The sequence below is a fragment of the Suncus etruscus genome, chromosome 11 (genome assembly GCF_024139225.1).
Source record: "Suncus etruscus isolate mSunEtr1 chromosome 11, mSunEtr1.pri.cur, whole genome shotgun sequence".
Taxonomy (NCBI): Eukaryota; Metazoa; Chordata; class Mammalia; order Eulipotyphla; family Soricidae; genus Suncus; species Suncus etruscus.
In genome coordinates, this window is record NC_064858.1 from 58,586,452 (window position 1) to 58,604,757 (window position 18,306).

General features: G+C 36.8%; 1 protein-coding gene across 2 annotated transcripts in view; it reads right to left on the reverse strand.

The window, feature by feature from the left end:
• Window positions 1-18,306, reverse strand: part of IGF1 (insulin like growth factor 1) — an 84,678-nt gene that overhangs the window by 13,182 nt on the left and 53,190 nt on the right. For both annotated transcript variants that reach the window (XM_049783184.1, XM_049783183.1), the window contains exon 3: window positions 2,952-3,133. In XM_049783184.1, coding sequence (XP_049639141.1) covers window positions 2,952-3,133 — 182 coding nt within the window. The remainder of the gene's footprint in view (window positions 1-2,951; window positions 3,134-18,306) is intronic.

Consider the following 18,306-nt stretch of genomic DNA (forward strand, 5'->3'; position numbering starts at 1 on the left):
ATATTTATCTGTTTCTGAATTTTAGAATTTGTATTTTCACAATGAAGAAATTCAACCAAATAACGTCTGGAGGGGTAGTTTGATTTTTCATAGCTCTAATATAATGTGATTAAAATATTTACACGGAGCAGGAACTAATAAGATATCATACCTAAAGATTGATATTTGGGTAACAGAGGGAGAGACGGATATAGAGAACCTGAATGTGTCTTATAGGAGATTGAATTAAATACCAACCATTTTAATTGATTTATTTTCTCCTAAGCCCTATAATATTTATATTTGTGTGCTTTTAATAGGTGCCCAGGGCCTCGATATGTAACTTTAATTATTTGGATAATTAAGTTAAAATTGGGTAATTCTTTGGAATGTCTTATAAGGATATTTAATATGCTGTATGGTTAGTATATTTACACAAAGGAAATTTGGCAAAGGGTCTGTGTTAATGCTATGAAAACAGAGGCCAGAGAAAATTAATAATTAAAAACTAAGAGATTTGGAAGGAATTCCTTTCTCCTGCAACACCATAATATTGGATGTCCAGTCTCCAGATGTGTATGAAAATAAAGCACCTTAGTCTATGTGTTTTTTTTGTGATGACAGATTTGGCAAACTAATGCATCTTTTACATGTTTCCAAAATACAAACAAGTAAAATGAACTTGATTTTCTTAAATATTATTTCATAGACCTCACAAGCCTCTAGGCAAATAGCCACTTGGAGCTGAACTTGACTAAAAACACATCTTTCTGTGACAAAGCAAGAAATAAAGTTTGGGAACTTCTATGACACAATTCTATTTTGCTGAGAATAATGTTGAACTTGACATAGATGATTCTTCTATGAAGTCATGAAGCCTATGAACGTCATAATGCACACTCTAATTGCATATTGAGGGAGAAAAAATGATGTCTGTTGTTTGCTCTTTCAACACTTTAATTTTGTTTTCTTTTTGGTCACCATCTTTCTTGAACTTTTTTTTGGACTTCTTTTCCTTTTCCATTTTCATCATACTTATTAGTCATCTCCCATGACAGGTGATTTCTTTTGGTTATATGCATTATCTAGCAATTTCTAGCTCCACCAGGCCTACTTTATCTTCAAGTGCTCTAAATATTTCCCACTTTTCTTTATTGCTGTCTGCTCTTCTCTCATCGGCATTGACTGTCTGCTTAGTCCTTCTTGCCTCCATTTTCCCGTTTTTTGCCTCTGTGATCAGAATGTCTAGCTCGTTCTTCTGTTCTTTGATTTGCTGACTTACTTCTGCCCCTCCTTCTGTTCCCCTCCTGGGCGTTTCTTTGGCCCACCTTTCCTTCTTTGAGACTTCATTTTCTTGTTGGTAGATGGGGGCAGAGACTGTAAACATCACAAAAACAATGGCATTGAGAACAGGTGGTTCCCTCCAGGTCTGGGAAACAGAACCTTTGAATCAGCCCAGAATGCCCGGATTCCATAAGATGCAGAAGATAGGATTGGAGCTGAGGTGATGTTTAGACCCTCAATAATAACTAACCTTCGAGAATTCTGGGACTCATCTTGAACCCCTCCCCGCTCCACCCCCCAGCAAAAAATGAAGTATTGGGTCACCTGGGAAGAGAAAGAATGAACCTGTCTTCTTTGTTCCCTTGAATATGTTTACAACCACATCTCTGTGGAACTTGCTTCTTTTGTCTCTAAGTGTTCTCTGCACCAATCATTTTTCCATCACTCAAGATGGCTCCTTGGGGTGTTCCCCCACCCCAAGTCCTCTCCCAGCCTCAGCTATCATTCAGGACTAGGAAGCAGCAAAGTTATCATTGTCATTGTGAACACTGTCATTATCTCATGCTTTCTACACGTTAGACTTAGACTCCAAATATGGAAATCAAAAGTTGTCGGTTTTTTTTCCTGAAAACAAGGCCCCCCAGCAAATGTAAATGAGGGCTTTTATCTTTTTTTACTCAGTGTTTCTGGCTGTATTTTTCGTCTTTTACCTTCTGTTTAGTTCTCATGCTTGTTATTTAATAATGAAAATTGGGTGATTACGTATTTATTTCTTCACTCATTAAAAATTTGGCAAGGGATTAGTGTATTAAATGATGTAGGTACTTTTGATAACATAGATTGTACATAGAAGGTGTGTTTAAAATTTAGTTTATGGGGGCCAGAGCAGTGGCACAGAGCAGTAAGGAGTCTGCCTTGCTGGCGCTAGCCTAGGACAGACCACGGTTCTATCCCCCGGCGTCCCATATGGTTCCCCAAGCCAGGAGCGATTTGTGAGTGCATAGCCAGGAGTAACCCCTGAGCGTCACCGGGTGTGGCCCCAAAATCCAAAAATAAATAAATAAAATTTAGTTCATAGGAAGAAGATACCTGCGGATGTTGATGGTTAGAAATTTCAGGATGCTCTTAGAGCCAAACAGAAATTTCTATATTTAATATTTTCTTGCTTAATAATGTGTACTAATTCATAAGAATTTTAATTAGTTCTATTTTAGAGGTGTTTTTTCTTTTGAATTTTGCAGAAGTCAATAATGGAAAAGTTGTAGACATCATTGTCCATTACACTTAGGACAAACATGAACACTTGCCCAATAGATATCTTGTGGGCTTATGAGAAACATTATGTGCAACTTAATTAAAGTGACTTAATGTAATAGTCTTATCTCAATTTGTTTCTGATGAAGCTAAGACTCATACAGTTTTATTTGGTCAATGGTGCCCAGCTGGTTATTGGCAGAGGTAGAATTTTAGTTTTTCCTAATACCAAAAGTCTGTTTCCCACCACCTTCTGATTATCAGATCATCCAGGCAGTGGAACTGACCAAAGCAATGGACATATTTGCCCAGAGTTGTGCTCCTGAGCTGCAAGTCAGAAAATTCTGGGGCATAACTTTTCTGCTTATTTTCAAACCCTCTGGCCCCTCTTCCCACCTCAGGAGGGGAGGCTGATCCCACCCAGGCTGACTTACCTTTTGAGCTTTGGGCATGTCTGTGTGGCGTTGGGCTCGGACAGAGCGGGCTGCCTTGGCAGGCTTCAGGGGTGCGCAATACATCTCCAGCCGTCTCAGGTCACAGCTCCGGAAGCAGCACTCATCCACTATGCCGGTCTGAGGCGCCCTCCGACTACTGGAGCCGTACCCCGTGGGCTTGTCTGACAAATCAAACAACAAAGCAGCTGTCTTTAGAGCAAAATCTGTAATCTTTACAGTTCCCTCAGCCTCTGAACTCCTCTCTCCATATATTGTATTTGTATCTGTTTTGTTTCTTCATTGTAAAATAAGATATATGCAGTGTGCATAAGAATTCGTTCAGAAGTTTTGTTTTTACTATAGTCAGACTCTCCAATGGTCTGAGGGACAGTGAACTGCCCCCTCTTTAAAAAGTTTGAGGACCCCTGATCTAGAGTATGTAGACCAAAGAATGTTTAATAAGCATATTGGCTGCAACCTAACTTAGGTCTTGATTCACCTACAAAAAGACAATGTATATAGTCATGGGACATTGTAACTTGAAAGTTGGCCAACAGATGGAATTTCAATGGTTAAAGAGTTGGTATCCATACTAATAGCATTTTCTTTTAAATAATGCATTACCAGTAGAGTAATTTAATAATCCTCAGGGAAAAGTTGCTGGGTTTGGGGTAGAATTGTGGCATCATCAAAACCATACCATTTAGCTGAATCTTGTTTTCTCCTGGATACTAGTAAATCATTCCTCTTTATTTCTGAAGAGGAAGGTATAATGTTAAGATTTGAGTTGGCTCATCAGTTCTAGAACAAAGATCAAATTGTTCAAAATGGCATTGCCTTTGCTGGTGCTATATACACTTGTCTTTCTTTTCTGGGATTGCAGTTGGGGCATTGTACAGAAATTTACTTTCCTTTGTAACTTTTCCTATTGTTTCAGAAAAAGCTATCTTTTGAATATTATTAAAAAGAGAAAACATTGATTTAAAAAGCCTATATTTAAATAATAAAGGATGCAAATATTTTCCAATTTGAAAGATACCTAAAGATTTGAAAATTATTTTAAAGATATACACTTGGTGTATACACTTGGTGAGGAATACTACTCTAGAAATTGTTAATGGTGGGGCCGGGCTGTGGCGCTAGAGGTAAGGTGCCTGCCTTGCCTGTGCTAGCCTTGGATGGACCGCGGTTCGATCCCCTGGCGTCCCATATGGTCCCCCAAGCCAGGAGCTACTTCTGAGTGCATAGCCAGGAGTAACCCCTGAGCGTCACCGGGTGTGGCCCAAAAACCAAAAAAAAAAAAAAAAAAAGAAATTGTTAATGGTAAAATTCTGAATTTGATCAGATCTTGAGAGAAGAAAAAGGAAGTAAGACTATAAATTTTGTATTTAGAGGGCTATTTCTAGAAATTTTGCAATTATATTTCTATAATAAAATAACATGGTATTATTAGCTACAAGAACTAAATTGCATTTAACATTAAAATTGAATTGTTGACACAATAAGATTCTACAATTTAAATGTATAGAGTCACAGCATCTAGGTAAATTAAGTTTCTTACACCAACTTTATCTAAAACATCCAGAGATGGGAGCAATTTAGAGTAATTTGAAATGGTAGTTTCTTAAGGCACTTAGCTTTTCTATGTTGTCTTATCTAGTAAAAATGTACTCAGTTGACATAATTTTGCCTGGGATACTAATAGGAAGGGGTCAAATTGTGTGTAATGTTACAGATAATCATTTTAGCATACATATGTTATTTTATTTGTGAAATATTGAGGATCATGTATTAATCTTTTAGAGACAGAAAACTAAAAATAGATAATTATTTCTTGCTTTAATATATTAAAATATTTTATTTTCCTCTATTTAAAAAATTTAGATTACTTAAATACCCTTAGAGGACTCATTATTTTCCCTTTTAAAATGGTCTATAAGAGTCTATAGAGGCAGTACATTGGGTAAGACTCTTGCCTTCAATGAGAACGACCTGGGTTCAATCTCCAGCTCAAATACTGTCTGTCCCCTGAGCACCATCAGCAATAATTCTGGAGTGCAAATCCGGGAGTTATCATTGATCATTGCCAGATGACTTCCCCCAAAAAATCTTTATAAAAATCAAAAGTTCTGTGAAAGCTAGAGAAATAGCTCAGATGGCAAAGTGCTTGATTTGTATGCAGAAGGCCTATATTCAATTCTGTAATACACTGTATGGTGCCCTGAGCACTGTTGGGAGTGTATGTTAAAATATATGTATGTATATATGTATGTGTATATGTTGGGAATATATGTTAAAATTTAATGACCTGAGCATTGAATAAGGAGTAGTTCCCACACACTGTATATGTGTCTTCCCAAACCAAACCGAACTAAAAAAATTTTTTTGTTTTTGTTTTTTTGGGTCACACTTGGTGATGCTCAGGGGTTACTCCTGGTTATGCACTCAGAAATTGCTCCTGGCTTGGGGGGACCATATGGGACACTGGGGGATTGAACCACAGTCCATCCTAGGCTAGCACAGGCAAGGCAGTTTGTACCACTGCTCTGGCCCCAACCAAAAAAATTATTTTGTAATTTAATCCCTTTTTCATTAATACATGTACTGAGGTCTATAGAGTAATGTACATAATAAGTAAACAGAAAGAAGCTTTTATTATGTAAACTGAGCATAGTATGTACTAGGCAACATGAAAAAAGTTTTCCAAAGTTATATTGCTTTCTTAATATGGTACTAATGTAGACTCTCTATATATATTTCTGCATTTCTGCAGAAAAAAATCTTCCCAAGTAGAATCTATGACCTTTGGCATCAGTAAAAGCAAACTCTGAGAAAATGTCCTCTTTTCTATGAACTGCATGTCAAAAACTTTTCTTGAAAATCTATCAAATTTAGTATTGATTTCACTTTGGCTTGTGTTATGTTTTAATTGTCAATGTTTGTTGCACATACTAAATCTCAACTGGACAAGGTCATCTTTTCTAGGAATCATAGCCCTATTTGACCTACCACCACTCCTGACATTCAGCAACTCTTTCTCAGCTACTAAATCCCTGCAAATCCAAAGGCCAAAGTCTTCCCATTACCTAATCAAGCCAATGTTTGTGTGTTTTTGGATTAAAATGGAATGAGGCAGAAGTCTATGGGACTGGTGCTTTCTCCAAACACTCCTTTCTTTTGGAACTGCCAATTCCAGGGGAAGTGTGAACATTGTACTCTTGAGGCTACCTTCATCTCCAAATTAAAGTGCTAAACCAAAGGACAAAATAACCAGAGAAACAGAGCAGAAATATTATAGTTTTAGGACTCTTTGGAGAAAAGGAACAACGAAGTGGGAAGTAATGTGATGTATGACTTTGCCTGATATAATGCCCTGGAGGACCAGCATATTGCCAGGACAGCACAATTTACTAGTGTAGGTCTAATTCCAAGGCTTGTGAGAGATAGATGTAGCCAACAAATTATACTTTGGCAAGAGAAATGCTTTGTTGGACAGAAATTTGGTCCTAAGAGAATGGTTTGGTTTATCAATGTCTAAGGTAAAAGATAATCTACTGCCAGAAGACTTTTATATTTGAATTATTTCAATTAGATGTGTTGTATCATTTAGCTACCACTTTCCAGTTAAATAGCTTTGGCTAGTTAAAACCTATCACAAGATTTGAGTACCATTTGCTTGTAAAATTTGTCACAACAATAAGGGAGACTGCCCATATTAGATTTAGAATATGTGGAATAGTTGAAAACACAGATTTTAAAGCAGATATACCTGGGTTCTGCCCCTGAATGCCATGCACCTTCAACAAGATACAAAATTTTCTAAGACTCATGCTTGTCTGAAAATAAGCATAATAAGATTAGTCTACTGGATTGTTGTGGAGATTAAATGAGAATACACATAAAATTATTTGTATAATGTCTGTTATGAATTGTATAAATGCTAGCTCTTCTAATAATTATTATGAAGTTAAGTTGGCTAACATAAGTATATATCCTCTTACTTGCCTATGAAAAACATTATTCTTGAAGTGAGAGAGACACAGAATGAGCAAGAGAAAAAGACAGAGACAGAAGGAAGAGAGATATACACACAGAGATCAAAGAGCTAGAATGCATGTCTGGTCCACAAAAGGTTTTGAGTTTGATTCCTGGCAATATATTATCTCCTAAAAACCACTATGTATAGGTCTGGTGTACCCAAGATTTACTAGGGAGTTCCAGTAAAACTAAAAAATAAGCAAAAAGAAACAAACAGATTAAAACAAATCATTCTTCCCAAATTTGGTTTTAAAGGATTACCTTTCTATACAGGAAAATGATTTGCCATTAAAATTAACAACAGTTCCATTAAAAGGCTATCTAAATTTTGAATTGTATATATTGCCTTGAAGACTTTTTAATTAAGAATAGACACACCATGATATTAATTCTTTCAATCAAATCAAAGTACTGAAGTTTATAGGAACTTTACAGCTAGTAACTTGAATTTGTCTCAAAGAATCTTTGAGCCAACTTTATCAGTTTTCAGTGTTAATAGTCAGCCAAAATATTCTAAAGTAATGTTTCATGGCAGGGATGGGTTTGGGTAAAAATCATGTTTAGAAGATTCTTCCCAATCATTTTTGATCAAGTGCATTTCTCTCTTCTTTCTCCATTTTATTCATCACTCTTTGTTGTCTTTCTTATCTTCTATTCTGTTATTGTTTTCTAAAAATTATAGAAAGAGAGCTCCCACAGGACAATTTCTTAGCATCTATTCCCTAAATACAAAAACATTAATTCCATACACACACATGTTAGTTGTGGCATTTATTTCAATAGCTAAGATATAAAAAATATCCAAAAGTCAAACTATGGATTAATAGATCAGAAATCTGTGGTATATACAAATAGAATATTATGCAGATCTAAGAAAGAATAATATCTTGTGATTTTCTGTGACCTGTATGGAGCAAGCGAATTTTATCATGCTGAGTGAAGGTCAGAAGAAAAGAGATACAGAATGATCTTTCTCAAATGTGCCTTAAAGATACTAAATAGCAGACTGATAATAAAACTGATTCATGCAACAGGGTTTAGGGGTGGTGAGAGTGAAGGGAATTGGGTTACTTGTAGGAGGGAGGTGAGTACATTGGTGATTAGTATGAAGTAGAACTATGTGTATGGGAAACTATCATTAGCAATACTGTAAATGACAATCCCAATCAATACAAAAGTAAAAATTATAGAATTACTTTTTCTTATTGATAAATGTCAGGGCAAAATATTATTCTATGTGGAGTTCATGGCAGTCCAGGGATTAGTATTTAGTTCTCTCCCAGGAATGAGTGAAACCAGAAGACTTCTTTTACTGTCAATCGAAAGCTTTGGGAATGAGCTGTCTCAAACATAGAAGTTACCAGACCTACTTAATCTTTACTCCATCTTGCACCTCCACCTGAATGGGATGAAAACAGGTAAGAGAAATACTAAGGCAGAATACTGAGCGATCTGGAATGTGAACCTCAGTTATCTAATTTTTTGGAGAAGAACTTTGAGGGGAATTGTAAAATGAAACTGTCGCCAACTTGGAGATTGTAGCATTGCCACTAGCATTATCACCACCTACATAGCGATTTCTTCTTTCAGAGGTGGAATGATAGCCCTTGTAGGAAAAACATGAGGTGCTTGTGAATAGTGGGTAACAGCTCTCTCTCTGGTACAACTGAAAGATGAATCAGCCAAAGGGATCTTATTTCTCTTTATTTTTAGTTTCACTCTAAAGTCTATCATTTCTCTTTTCTTACAACTTGGCACCTGCTGTGCATTCTCAGGGCCCCTGCTCCCTGTCAGTCTTCTCACTTTGCTCTCTGTTTTGCTCAGAGAACATCTGGAGATTTTCCCAAGGGTGGATGTGACACGGTTAGAATGGCAGGTGAAGGGGGTAATGTCTGCCAGGGCATTCTGGCACGTTCAAAGGGAGATTTTTTTAAAGGCAGAGGCACTGGGTTTGTGTAAAGTAGTGAACTGTTGGTAGACAGTCTCCACAACAGCAGACAGCTCTTTACATGTCTGCAGATAAGGCACAGCCCATCTCAGTGAATATAGGCAGAGTAGGGCAGGAGGGAGAATGTGCCTGCAGTGTTAAAGGATATAAATAACTGTCTGGAAAATCCAAATTGTCAGGTTGTATGTGATGTCCTTTTCATGCCCTGTATCAGCAATGTTTCCTTAATTACAAAGTCCTGGGGAGTGTGTCTATAACACTTTTCACAGTGCTAGAGAAAAAAGAAAAACAAGGCAATATGGTATATGAGAAACAACATTGGATTCTACCCGTGATCCTTTGTGCAAGCTCATAAGTCTGCCAAACTATCTGAGACTCAGTTTTCTTATAACAGCAGCAAAATACTGGATTACACTAGCATGCCTTCTAAAAATCTGACTCTGAGGGGTCATATTATTCTACCTGCTTCTAGCACATATATAAATGTGTGTTTATATACATACATATATACAATCTATCATCATTTCTCCCTGATAACAAGGAAATAGATGGTGACTGACATTTGAGGAGATATCTAGGAGTTTCATCTTTGTTAGATTTAGTTTTACATGATAACAAGATTTTTTGAATGGATTTAGAAAAGCGGGGGCCAGTGTCAAATTTGGTGGAGGGAGATTATTCTTATGTTCAATATGGAGGAGGATTTCAGTAGGAAAAGGAATGGGATCATTCATTAGAATTTTCGAAAGCAGCTCAAGGTTGGATATGAGTATTAATTAGGAGGAAAAGAAAGTTAAGCACATCATTTTATAGAGCTGTTCAAAGTGTAAATAGAATCAAACTACATTTTGAAAACCAGGATCTTAAAGGCTTTTTGAAGAAGAGAATTGGCCTCAGACATGCGGGTTCTTAGAAATGAGAATTAGTGTGGGAAATTTATGGAAATTTATGGAAATCCTAGGATTTACCTTTTTCCCTTTAACATTACTTGTTAGAAAACTTGTAACTTCAGGGTGAATAAGTAATAAGCCTTAGGAGTATTGTTAATATGTCTGACCAGAATGCTGATCTTCTAGCATTCAGTGGCATTGGGCAGCAATCCATTGACTTCTTTGGGGTCTGATAATGGTCTATGAACCCTCTGTACAATATTCACAGATACCTGAGGATATTTCAGGGGCAGGTATTTCTAATCACTCTGAAAAATTCTTACAACAACTTGTCACCTCTTAAGTCCTTATTGGTGCACTTTTGTTTCTAATATTTGCCAGAAGATGCCAATAGAAGATGACTATATTAGAATGCATGGGTTTTCTAATGTTCCTTTTGCACAATCTTTTTTTTTCTTAAAAAATCTTGCTAATATTGATTTTATAAAAATTTAAAAACCTTACTAGAAGTTTTAGGTAATCCACAGTATATTATTCATTAAAAATATCAAAAAGGTATGCAGACTAAAGGCAACTGATTCCATGCAGGGCTCTCAAACTCAATTAACCTGGGCGCCGCAGGAGGCAAAGTCGGGGTGATCCTTGAGTGCAAAGTCAGTAGTAAGCCTTGAACATTGGGGGGTGTGACCCAAACAACTAAAACAAAACAAAACAAAAAACGATTCCTCTAGGGCAGGGCCATAAAATGTTGTACGGAGGGCCGTTTGCGACCCGTGGGCCGCGCGTTTGAGACCCCTGATTAGAGAATGGTCATATTATATTAGAAACTTTCCATTTAAAGCCAAATTAACAGACCACCATTTAGTTATTTGTTTGATAGAATGTTTCTATTACTACTGTTGCACTTTACCTTAGAATTTGATTGATTAAATATGAAGAAAAGGTATTAAGTGCTTTCTTCAAATTACTGAATTTTAGAATTTTATATGTCTCCCAACATTCTAACAAACTAAAAGTCAATTTATTCAAACACAAAGGTTTCTAAGTCATCTAAGTCATGAAATCACTGAACCTATTAGTTATCACTTAGCCATCCAATGCCATCCAAATAATATTTTTATGAATTGAAGATATGAGCTATGAATCTATAAATATACACAGAGAGAATTATGTTTTTGTTTGTTGTTGGTTTTATTGGAGGTGTCACAAGTTGATGCTTATGGGTCATTGCTGGCTGTTCATTCAGGAATCACTGCTTATAATGTATGGTGGGACATTTGGGATACAAGGGATGAGACCTTGTTGGCTACATGCAAGGAAAGAAGTCTACTGTAAGCACAGTTTAGTACACCCCCCCTTTACTCCATCTGGGACTCATAGCTTGCTTGTATGTCCAAACCTCATTAAATGTAGTTTGGCAAATACTATTGGTCAAGAAAAAAGAATCTCAAATTCTCTTAATTAATTTTACTAAATTCCAGAGCGGTGGCACAGGCAGTAAGGCCTTGCCCGCGCTAGCCTAGGACGAATAGTGGTTCAATCCCCTGGTGTCCCACATGGACCCCCAAACTATGGGGGATCATATGTGATTTCTGAGCACACAGCAAGGAGTAACCCCTGAGTATCACTGGGTGTGGCCCAAAAACCAAAAAAAAGAAAGAAAAAATTTCAACAAAAAATATTTTCAGATTGTGATATTAGAGAAACCAAACACATTTTTTTCTTTTAACATACTAATACACATACACCATGAATGACCTCATTGATTACACTGGGACCTTCTGAAGCAACAGCTTTTAGGTATTATAGCCAATCCCTTTCTTCCATGCATTTACTTTCTGAGAACTAAGAAGTCATTTTCTAATTTTTCACATAGTCTGCCCCTGGTTGCAGAATTACTTGACCTCATAAGGCACAAACATGAGGCCTAATGTGGGAAAGTTCATTTAAGGAGACATTTAGGGAGATATCACACTGTTGGAATCACTTTAGTTCCCTTCATATTTGCTTTTAGCCTGTTCACATTGGCCCAGACCTGGGCTTTGAAAGAATGAATAAAAATATTGTTTATGCTAAAACTCAGGTAAGTAGCTGTATCCAAAGCAGCAGGAAGTGACAATTGAAGTTCAGGGGCCAGATTCTCTCATTGGACCAATATTCTTATAGCTAAATAGCCTCTGTTGTGTTTTAACAGATTTCTAGAAAATACCCTGCTTCCTGTGATTCCACAACAAGATTCACATGAAAAAAAGAAAACTTTCATATTTATTAATTCCTTGATGAGTTAAAGTAAATAATCTCCACTACATTACATTAATGACATGGATCAGATTTAGATTAAAACAGCATTTATAGATCAGTGGATGGATTAGGAAAAAACATCTCAAGGTCTCACAGAATCTTCCTTATTGGGTTTTGTTTGTTTTAGAGCCACACCTAATGATACTCAAGTGTTACTCCTGGTTCTTTGCTCAGGAATCACTTATTTTCTTCCTGGCATGCCAAGGGACCATATGGGGAACTGAGATAAAATCCTGGTCAGCCACATGCAAGCCAAACAGTTTAACTGTTGTACTAACATTCCAACTCCATCATCTTCTATATAAGTGTGGGAAGACAGAAATGAAGCTTGTGGACTCTGAGTAAGGGTTCTGGCACTAAATGTCAAGTGAGAGACACAAAATCTTCATTTTTGGACAGTGAGTTAAAATCACTGACAAAAACTTTTATAGGACAGAATGAAGAAATAAAAGGGAGGCTGTTTAGAGGGATCACATTAAAACTGTATAATGCTTTGGGGAGTATTGCCATTTTAATGATGTTAATCCTGCCAATCCATGAGCAGGGTATGTGTTTCCATTTTCATGTGTCCTCTCAAAGAAGTGGATCAAACACTTATGAAGTTCATCTGGAACAATAAACATCCTCGAAAAGCTAAAGCACGTCTAGGGAAAAGAAGTATGGGAGGCATTACTTTCCCCAACTTTAAACTGTACTACAAAGGAATAGTTATCAAAACAGCATGGTATTGGAATAAAGACAGACCCTCAGATCAGTAGAATAGGCTTGAGTTTTCAGAGAACATTCCCCAGACATACAAACACTTAATTTTTGACAAAGGAGCAAGAAATCTTAAGTGGAGCAGGGAAAACCTCTTCAACAAGTGGTGCTGGCAGAACTGGTTAGCCACTTGCAAAAAAGCAAACATAGATCCCCAGTTAACACCATGTACAAAGGTAAAATCCAAATGGATTAAATACCTTGATATCAGACCTGATACCATAAGGTATATAGAACAACACGTAGGTAAAACACTCCATGACATTGAGACTAAAGGCATCTTCAGGGAGGAAAGTACACTTTCCAAACAAGTGGAAGCAGAGATAAACAGATGGGAATACATTAAGCTGAGAAGCTTCTGCACCTCAAAAGAAATAGTGCCCAGGATACAAGAGCCACCCACTGAGTGGGAGAAACTATTCACCCAATACCCATCAGATAAAGGGCTAATCTCCAAAATATACAGGGCACTGACAGAACTGTACAAGAAAAAACATCTAATCCCATCAAAAAATGGGGAGAAGAAATGAACAGACACTTTGATAAAAAAGAAATACAAATGGCCAAAGGGCACATGAAAAATGCTCCTCACCACTAATCATCAGGGAGATGCAAATCAAAACAATGATGAGATACCATCTCACACCACAGAGATTGGCACACATCACAAAGAACAAGAACAATCAGTGCTGGCGGGGATGTGGAGAGAAAGGAACTCTTATCCACTGCTGGTGGGAATGCCGTCTAGTTCAACCTTTATGGAAAGTGATATGGAGATTCCTCCAAAAACTGGAAATCGAGCTCCCATACGATCCAGCTATACCCCTCCTAGGAATATACCCTAGGAACACAAAAGTACAATACAAAAACCCCTTCCTCACACCTATATTTATTGCAGCACTATTCACAATAGCCAGGCTCTGGAAACAATCAAGATGCCCTTCAACAGATGAATAGCTAAAGAAACGGTGGTACATATACACACTGGAATATTATGCATCTTTCAGGAGAGATGAAGTCATGAAATTTTCCTATACCTGGATGTACATGGAACCTATCATGCTGAGTGAAATAAGTCAGAGGGAGAGAGAGAGAGATGCAGAATAGTCTCACTCATAAATAACTACTCTGAGAACTACCATAACCATCTGAATAAATGAGGGAACTGGAAATCCTGTCTAGAGTACAGAGTGAGGTGGGGTGGAATGGAGGGAGATTTGGGACATTGGTGGCAGGAATGTTGCACTGGTGAAGGGGGTGTTCTTTACATGACTGAAACCCAATCACAACCATATTTGTAATCAAGATGCTTAAATAAAGATATAAATAAAAATAAAAAAAGTCTAGGGGCCAGGGATATATTCAGTGGGAGGGTATTTGATTATGAGGCCTCGGGTTTGATCCCCTGAGGAAAATAAATTATTGCTTTGTAGCATCAAAAAAAAGAAGGCTGTTGGCTAACAAACATTTTAATTTACTTTATTTAATTATAATTTTTATTGAGACTATTGTGAATCACAAATCTTTCACAGTTGTATTTAAGGTACATAGTGAGAGTGAATTAGGACCATTTCACCACCAGTGTTGACTTCACTCTACCATAGTTCCCAGCATGCATCCCATACCTCCATCCTTAGCTCCATGGACTGCTTCATGGACAGGTCTCTTTGTCTATAGCTTGTTGTAGTTTTGGTCTCTTGATTCTATTGTCGTTGACTTTGGTTTGGGTATTTAGGTTTGACCATTTTTTATTTCCACTCAATGCTCCTGATACTGCTTAGCCCCTGGGTTCCACCCACTTTTATTTTTCTCAGTTTGTAGAATTCAATTTACTTTTAAAGATTATAATTTATTTGATTTTCTTCTCTAGCAAGTTCTTTTTTCCTCCTGTAGCTTCTGGTCCAAGAAGTCACTTTTTAAAAGCCATCTATAAAGTGTGAGTCACACCATATCTTCTCAATAAACCCATACTCTCATGGTCCACTGAGATCTGCCCTTGGCAGGCATTTTGCACAGTCAGACTATGAACTGTCATAAATTGTTTGCATATTTTTAGAACATCTGTGCCTACTTTACCACATTTTTCCCCCCTGGTACTCAGATGACTACAAATTACCTTGTATTTATCTTTACATGCTATTGCTGTCTTAACACTCTCCTTATCAGCCAAATTTCTCTTTTGTGCTTGGCCGTGGCACTTGGCCTCCCAGTTTTCTCATCTCCCCAACTGGGTTATTCATTGGTGGCAGCATCATCATCATCATCATCATCATCATCATCATCATCATCATCAGAATCTCTTTCTCCTGCCATTCCATTTGGCCTTAAATGCTTTTCTTAGAATGTCAGAGTTACCATGCAGACTTGATTTGATGCTGCTTAGCTCTCAACATGGTTTAAACATAATCGACAGTGCTGTCATAAGGAAAGATCAATTGAGAAGACTCAAATAAATATAGTAGATACTGATTAGTTGCTAAAAAGAAAGGAGTATAAAAAGACTGAGGGATCCAAATAAGTTGGAAACTTTTCTATTAAACAAAGTTTTCTTTTTAGATTTAAAGGTGCCATTTTATTTTTTGCTTATAGCATATTTAAACTTGTATCTTTGACATATAGAAGAGATTTTTGGAATACTAAACTATCATTAGATTACCTTTGTTGGGAAGTTTCTTTAAGCTATATAGGAAAAATTACTTTTCTCTTTTTTACTTATTTTACTAAATTACTACTGCAACTACATTGAGTAAGCACCATACTCATTTTTCATAAGAGGAAATTAAGCAACATAAAGAAATATGAACCGAACTATATAACCATTAAAGTTTTATCACCATGATACCTCAACTATAGACAACTGGAAAGGGGGAGAATTCCCAAGCTAGGCAACTTAAGTCAACCCATGAACTTTAGAGTTTGAGCACATGTAGAAGAACTTTTATCTTAAATGTATCTGAAAGTGCTAGAAGGAATGTTATATGTAGTTTTTTCCTTAATAAAGAAGTGTGTATAAACCCACAGTTTAGAATATGGCTGGGTATTGGATGCTCTCATTTCACCCAGTACATAGTGTCTTTCCAGATTCAGAAGGGACAGTATTATGCACCCAGACCATTTTATTTCTAACCCACAACTGCAGAGTCTGAACAACTTTAGCAGCAAGTGAAATAAAGAATTTTTACCCACAATTTTGGAAATCCAAAAAAAGTCACATTATTTTTATTTTCCCAGTTGTTTCCTAGTTCACATCTAGATATGCTTATTATTTTGATATACATACAGTCACAGACCAGCTATTGTTTTTAAACTCAACATTATATTGTAAAGAGTTTTCATATTGCTGGATAATATAATTTAAATTTAAGAATACAGAATATTTTGAATATATTTGTCACCACCAATTTCTTTAACAATTTTTTCTATTACTAGAATGTAATCTTTCTCTAGTGTTTTTATTAGTGTAACAAACTATAAGCAGTAAGTAACTGTATATATAACTTTTGATTAATTACAGATAGTTATAAGAAGAAATTCCTATAAATAAAATGAGTCAAAGGATATTATTAGTCTCTTATTTTTGTGAAATCTCCAAAGAACCAGAAGGACTGAAAGACCAAAGCAGAGGATTATGTCCAGATTTCCTCCCAGGGTTAGAAAAGAGACAGCCAAGGTAGAGCACAAACAAGATTCTTACCTGCCTTTCATGAATTAGACTTAAAGAGCCAATTTCTGTTTTCAATTACTAAAGTAGTTTTCCTCTAAAGGAAACATGGGTGTGACCATGGGTTTGGCATTCAAATATTTCTAAAGTTAAAAAAAAAGAAAGTGGATGGCAAGAGATCCTGGTTCTCAACATTTAAGATCACCAAGTTCCTATGAAATTACTTATCTAAACTGGGATATGTGGATCTCCAGAAATACTGTCATCAAAGGCTATTGATGAAGTGGGGAGACCATGTCCAGAGCAGCAGAAGCTCTGTTCCCTAGTGCATCAGAAACCCAGTCCTCACTGGACAACCTGGCTCCAGCTTTATGCAGAGTTTCTCAACTTTCTTTTAGGGAGTAATATCCCTAAAAATCTGTCTTCCTCTTGAGCCCAAAATAGGCCAACCATTTTCACCCTGTTTCTATCACATGATTTCTTCTTGCTTACAATCATTCAGTGACAAATTTTTATGGCACTCACTTTGTTCCAGGTACTGTTCTCAGATATGAGAGTTAGAAGAGAACCAAATAGATAAAAATGGACCAGTGGCTCACTTCCCCTGTAGAAACTTTTTCTGTAACAGTCTCCATGAAGACTATAGGGTAGGGATGCTGGGCTTTACAAAGTCAGGACAACTGAAGCCTGAACCTAGTAAATAAAATTTCCAACAGACCCCAATGAGAATTCTTGGTTGTTGCCTTTATTCTTACAAAGCACTTGGCAGATATAAAATTTTATGCATTATAAACTACTACTTAATTATAAAGTTGCCTTTATTTTCTGTTTTATTTGGATGTCTCATTTCCTCAACATATTTTAAGCATCTTAAGGGCCTCATATTTCAATATTTAGAAGCACTATACTGGGCACTTCTCAGGCCTTTCCGAGATACTCCTTGATTAGTGAATTGGTAAGTGAGGCACGCAAATCACACATAGAGAGATATAGTGTGAAGACATTTTTACATTGGAAAGAAGAAAGTTAATATCAGATCCAGTATTTGTGTCTCAGTTTTTCTCTTTAAATGACATCAAATATTGCCTAATTAGCAGTTGCTGCTACACGCTTGTGGTGATTTCAGGTACCTAGAGAGCACGAAACATGGTGAGTAGCACAGAGAAAACTCTTCCAAAATGACTCTTTACATCACCTCTCTTACCAGCACCTTTATTGTATTCACTGTGAAGCTGTGCATAGAAGTGTTCAGAGCACAGTGTCTGGAGATAGTCTCCTCCTGCTCAGAGGCTGACAGGTTCCTCCGTTTCTCACTTGTGGCTGAGGGTACATTACTTAGTTATTCAGTTTTCTCTCCATGGCATGAAAATAGTATAGACCCCCCAAAGTGCTTGTGATAAATGTTTAAAGATCACTTGCTAAATATTTATTTCAATTTTCAGCAAAGAGTTCATGAATGGGCACTAAGCACCAAACTCAAGGTTTAAAATACAGATGAGAACAAAGATGATGCATTGTCTCCTTTCACCCTTTGCAGTTCATAATGCATGTCAGCACTGTTGCTCTAGGGAGCTGAGTAACTCAATGAACAGTGTGCTTGACAGTTTACAGACCACTCAGACACTGCCACAAGCTTTTCTGAAACTATCACTCTGATTTTAGAGATGAGCATACAGAAAGTTCAAGGTTTGATGTTTAGAAGCTCAAACTTTTCTACTTAATTCCTTGCTCTCCCAACCTGACGAAAAGAACATTTTG